This window comes from Solanum tuberosum, unplaced genomic scaffold (assembly GCF_000226075.1).
Source record: "Solanum tuberosum cultivar DM 1-3 516 R44 unplaced genomic scaffold, SolTub_3.0 scf00140, whole genome shotgun sequence".
Lineage (NCBI taxonomy): Eukaryota > Viridiplantae > Streptophyta > Magnoliopsida > Solanales > Solanaceae > Solanum > Solanum tuberosum.
This window is the reverse complement of record NW_006239064.1, coordinates 1150381-1156185: the sequence shown is the minus strand read 5'-3', so window position 1 is coordinate 1156185 and position 5805 is coordinate 1150381. Positions and strand designations below refer to the sequence as shown.

At 27.5% G+C, this 5805-nt stretch overlaps 1 protein-coding gene across 1 annotated transcript; it reads left to right on the top strand.

The window, feature by feature from the left end:
- The first annotated feature begins 1765 nt into the window (after positions 1-1765).
- LOC102594577 (1-aminocyclopropane-1-carboxylate oxidase homolog) lies at positions 1766-4512 on the top strand. Its single transcript, XM_006351993.2, has 3 exons — positions 1766-2285; positions 3159-3480; positions 4261-4512. The coding sequence occupies exons 1-3, from the start codon at positions 1771-1773 to the stop codon at positions 4510-4512; spliced, it is 1089 nt and encodes a 362-aa protein (XP_006352055.1). The 5' UTR covers positions 1766-1770.
- The last annotated feature ends 1293 nt before the right edge of the window (positions 4513-5805 follow it).

Here is a 5805-nt window from a genome sequence, read left to right as displayed (position 1 = left end):
GGGGGAATCAACAATATGAATAAGATTCGGTGTAATTTCATAAGTGTGATATGAGTAAATAGACATGGAATTAAAATGGATCTTACTTGTATTTTATTTACATGGCCATCTTGCATGTTTTGATCATGTTGTGGGAACTTTTGATCAGCTGGTTTTACCATTTGTGCCATCTTTTTTTTTTTTTTTTAACTCTGATAATCTACAAAAAAGTATATCAATTTCAATTTAAAAAGTAAAGAACATATATATATTGATGAATATGAAATAATTGGAATTAATGAAAAAAAATGTTGAATATAAAAAGAAGTTGGTTATACTTTGTGAGTTTCTCTTAGAAAATAGTCCCTTAATTAAAGGGTAACCATTTATATGAATCAATGGCTCTAAAAAATAACATCAAAAATAAGAAAAATTATTGTTGCATTTTATATAACTTTTTTAAAAAAAATATGTTCTTATAAATGACATAGTTTTATTTTTTTAGAAAATTTCTTTAATTTTAAGTATTTAGTTTTACCCTTATAATAACATTCTTTTTTATATATATAGATATAGAAATATCATGGTATATTTAAGATTATAAGTACTATAATAATTATATAAGTATTCAAATATACTATCTTAGATTATATTATAGTTCTATCTATCACAAAGATCATGTGAATTGTCTTAAATATCCCTATTCTACTCAAAAATTATTTTCCTAAAATTATGAATCACCCAATATCATTATATTTTTATAGAAAAAAATCAAGATTGTAATTATCAAAGATATCAGAATATAATAAATATTATTATTTAAACAAAATCCTCTTTTAAGGCAGATTTTATGGGATGTGCATTACTATATATTGCAGATTCATATATTTGTGAATCTGCAATAGTCATGTTATCATGTCACATGCTTTGATTTATTGCCTAGTTGACCATAGTATTATATTTGATTTTATTATTAAAAAAAAAAAGGAAAGAAATTACTTCATTAATATTAATAAGATTAATTAATAATTAAAAATACATCTGAATAATTAATTTTTGTGAGTTTTATACCTTAGTTATTTCCTTTTCTTTAGTTGAATTAGCTAGCCATCACCATCTATGTATTAATATTAATAAGATTAATTAATAGTTAAAAACTCTCTCTCTCTATACATACATCGAAATTGACTATGCATGCCAATTATTAGTTATTTCTTTTTTCCACCTGAGCTATCATAATTTATATATTAAAACACAACTCAAAACTGATTATGATAAAAAAAATTATACCTAAACTATTTACATCTACTCAACTAGCTAGGTGTGTTTTAATGCATAGATAGTAATAATTCAAATAAAAAAATGAAATAGTTGATAATTTAAAATATAATAAATAATAATAAAAAATTTAAAAAGGATAGTTCAGCGATGCGTTTTTTTAAAATCATTACTCAATTAATTAAGGAATAAGGCAAAGTTATGGGAAAATAATGACTAAAAAAATAAGATATGCTTTTTAATTTCAACCATATATTTTAAATAGAAATTAAGAGCTTTTAGCAATTCCATGGTCCTTCTCACGTTGTACTTTCCCATAATTCCACAGCTCGAAATCCGAAATCTACTTTAAAAAAAAGAATTTTTAATTATTTCACCTATTTTTTTAGTATAATTTAAAAAATGTATCTGTTTTAGATCTTTATAAAGATTCAGAAATTCAAAGCTAAAATCTCTGCTCTATTTAAAGTAGAGAAATTTCGATCACCTCACCGCACTACCTCCAAAAACTAGATGGCAACCTCCAATAACACACAACAAAAATATGATAAAATTAGTGAACTAAAAGCCTTTGATGACACAAAAGGAGGTGTCAAAGGACTTATTGATGGTGGAATTACTAAACTACCCCAAATATTCATCCATCCACATGATTCCTTAGAAAAAATTCCCAAAAATTCAAATTTCATTTTCCCTTTAATAGACCTTCAAAACATCAACATTAACAACAAAGAAATAGTGAAACAAATTCAAGAAGCATCAGAGACATGGGGTTTTTTCCAAGTGATCAATCATGGTATTCCGATCCCCGTCCTAGACGAAATGTTGCGTGGTACACGACGTTTTCACGAGCAAGCTATCGACGTTAAAAAACCGTATTATAGTCGAGATGTTGCGAGGAAGGTTATGTATAATTGTAATTTTGAGTTGTTTAGTGAGAAATCTTTTGCAGCAGATTGGAGAGACTCACTTTACTCTGTCATGGCTCCTAATCCTGCTAAGCCTGATGAATTGCCTGAGACATGCAGGTAATTTACTTATATCGAACATTGTTTGTCTGAATATTCTTTTTTTATTGTTATAGCGGGATAATGTTGTTATAGAGGCTATATAGTTTCTATACATATGAAAGTCGGTTCCAAAGAAACTTAGGCTCATGTTATAATAGTGATTTTTTTTTATAATCGTGGCGTTCGAGCCAACTTTTGTACACTTTGATTAATTCCACGAAATTTTTGTCACCTTCCAAAGAAAATTAGGCCGTTATAGTGAAATGTTTTTTTTTTGCTTTGATAGTCGTGGTGTTTGATCTAGTTTTCGCACACCTCGATTAATTTCACAGGATATATACATGTCACCTCCCACCACCAACATGTATTTTTTTTATTGTTATAGCGCGATGTTGTTATAGAGGCTCACAACAACAAACACAACTTTTAGTGTCAATAAAATATATATGTACATTAACAAAGAGTGCTAAAGTTTTTACAGCATTAGTTAATTGTCATTGAATTCAATGTCGTTATAGGCTTTAGGGACATTTATAAAGAGTTTTAAATTGCTAATTGTCACTAAAAAAATATATTTAGCGGCAATTAAGCTATAGCCGTAATTAATGATTGCTAAAGATCAACTTTATGTTGTAGCTATATAATTCATTAGTATACATATAAAAGTTGGTTCCAAAGAAAATTACACCATTATAGTGAAATGCTTAAAAAGAAATTGTGGTGTCCAGATCATCTTTCGCGCACTTTGAATAATCCCACGAGATATTTGTCATCTTTTGTCAGCAGTAGGCCATACCAGATAATTAACCATGTCCAACAAGATTAGGATAGAGAAGAAGTTGTTTCCAATATAACATAAATCCATTTTAATTGATCTTCTTTTTTTTACAGGGAAATTATAATTGAATACTCAAATCATGTGATGAAATTGGGATACACATTGGTTGAATTATTTTCAGAAGGACTTGGTCTAAAACAAAACCATCTTAAAGAAATGGGATGTGCTGAGGGACTAGGCATTTTGTGTAATTACTATCCTAAATGTCCACAACCAGAACTTGCCTTAGGCTCAAGTAGACATGCTGATAGTGATTTTTTCACAGTACTTTTGCAAGATGATATTGGTGGACTTCAAGTTCTTCACAAGAATCAATGGGTTGATGTTCCTCCTATTCATGGAGCTTTAATAATCAATATCGGCGACATTCTTCAGGTAAAACTGTCTTTGTGTGACCTATATAAGTTACTGGTTCGAGCTATAAAATCAATCATTGATGAATATGTCAAAGTTGATTGATTATATTTTATGTTTCTCATGCTTTTAAAAAAGGCATAACACATAAATATGTCCGCTTTAACTTGGTTTCAGCTCATATTTATGCCCTCCAATTTTGAGCGTGCACAAGTAGACACTTAAACTTGTATAAAGTTGCACAAATAGACACACGTCCTACGTGATATCCTACATGACATTTTGCATCCTACGTGATGTTCTGCGTGTATTATGTTACCAAATGCATGACAGACCCTCAATAATAATGCATCTTAATTTTGAGAATCCAACATAGGTGCGGTAATTTGTTTGGAGAGCCGTCCAAGCAATATAGCTTACATGACACTTCTTTAATTAAGGGTGCATTCCTATTAGGTCTTTGTTTGAACACATAATACTTTGTACATTGAACTGTCATGCTTTAATGTGTGTTCATTTAATTTTTAATTTCTTACGTTAAAATTATAATACTAATTTTTTAAACGAAAAAATGACCCTATATACATGTGACATCCTATTGTGTTTTTCACAATTAAATTTAATATTTTTTTTATTTTTTTTAATTTTTTTATGTTTTCAAATGTTGTGTTTCTCGCTCATCTCCCTCCTTTTTAATAATCATCGATGGAATTCATAGCATTAATATATAAATCTCCTTTGAATAAGTTATAATAAGTCATTTTTAACTTATAAAGTCTCGTTCAACTTTTGATTTTTCAGCTTATATCGAATGACAAGTATAAAAGCGTAGACCATAGAGTGTTGGCAAATACAATTGGTCCAAGAATATCAGTAGCAAGTTTCTTCAGCACAGGGCTATTGGAATCTTCTAGAATTTATGGACCAATTGAGGAGTTATTGTCAAAAGACAATCCTCCAAAGTATAGAGCAACAACATTGAAGGACTTCTTTGAATATTCTAGCAAAAAAGGATTTGATAACAATTCTAATTTGTCTCACTACAAAATTTAAACTTTTATGTGAAATTGAAATAATGTTTTTAAATTTGTTTGAACCAAAAAAAATTAAAATTTTGTGATTTAACTCTAAGGAAAAGATGTCATATTTGTACTTTGCGGTTAGTATAAGGACTAAGGATAATAATTTCAGAATAAAAGTGTGAAATTATTTACTGTATATTGGTTGAAACTTTTATTTTGAGATAAGTAATTTCAGGATTGGTTAGTATATTATAATTTTGGTGTTATTTTTATACGATAATAATATGGAGATAAGATAATCTTTGGTGTAAAACAATCAAATGACAAAAAATGCCCTTCTTCATGAAACTCTTTTTTCCAAAGTCTTTGTTAAGATTAAAGTTAAAATTGAAATAATAATTTGTTAAAGTGTATGTAGTGTAAAAATGACTACATGTTTTATAACCTCTATGTACCAAGAATTATATATTCACTAAATAATATCATTATTATTTAATCCCAAATTATAATTTTAGTTTTATAACATGCTCATAAATAAAATAAATTCCAGCTCAAAATCATGGATGAGATAATATTATGTTTGGTTAGAGGGATTTTACTTTTTTTTTGTTGCAATAACTTATGAAAAATAATTATTTTATGCCGCGTTTGATTGATGATATTAAACATTCTATAATTAGATTATGTGAAAAATCTATATATTATTTATGTAGAATAGAAAATCGAAAAAAGAAATTAATTAAATGTGTGTATTAGTAATAGGGGGGGGTTAAAGTATGTAAAATAAAACTAAAATATCGTTAAAGTAAATAATTCATATATAACTATTTCTTAAGTACTATAAGTAATACTCCTTCTGTTCTAATTTATGTGACATATTTTGAATTTCGAGATTCAAATTAGTCTGTCTTTGACCGTAAGTTTTTCATATATCTTTGAAATATTTTGAATTGTCAATTATTGTGACTTATAATACTTATTTACATAGATTATAAATATATAAATTTTCATTTAAAAAATGAAGATTTCATGCACAATTACCGATCAAACTCAAAATGATTTGACTCTCGAAAAACTAAATATGCCACATCAGTTGGATAGAGACTATATAATAATCCCTACATTATATATATTATATTACTATATAATAAGAGTGAATAAAATTCACTCTTATTTCGACACGTGGCACCAAAAAAAAGGAGAGGGTTGAACATAAGTGTGAAGGTGAGGGTATTTTGGGTATTTAAAAATACCCTCACATTCACACTTATCTACTAAAAAATATATATATATATAATATATATATAATGTATGATATATATAA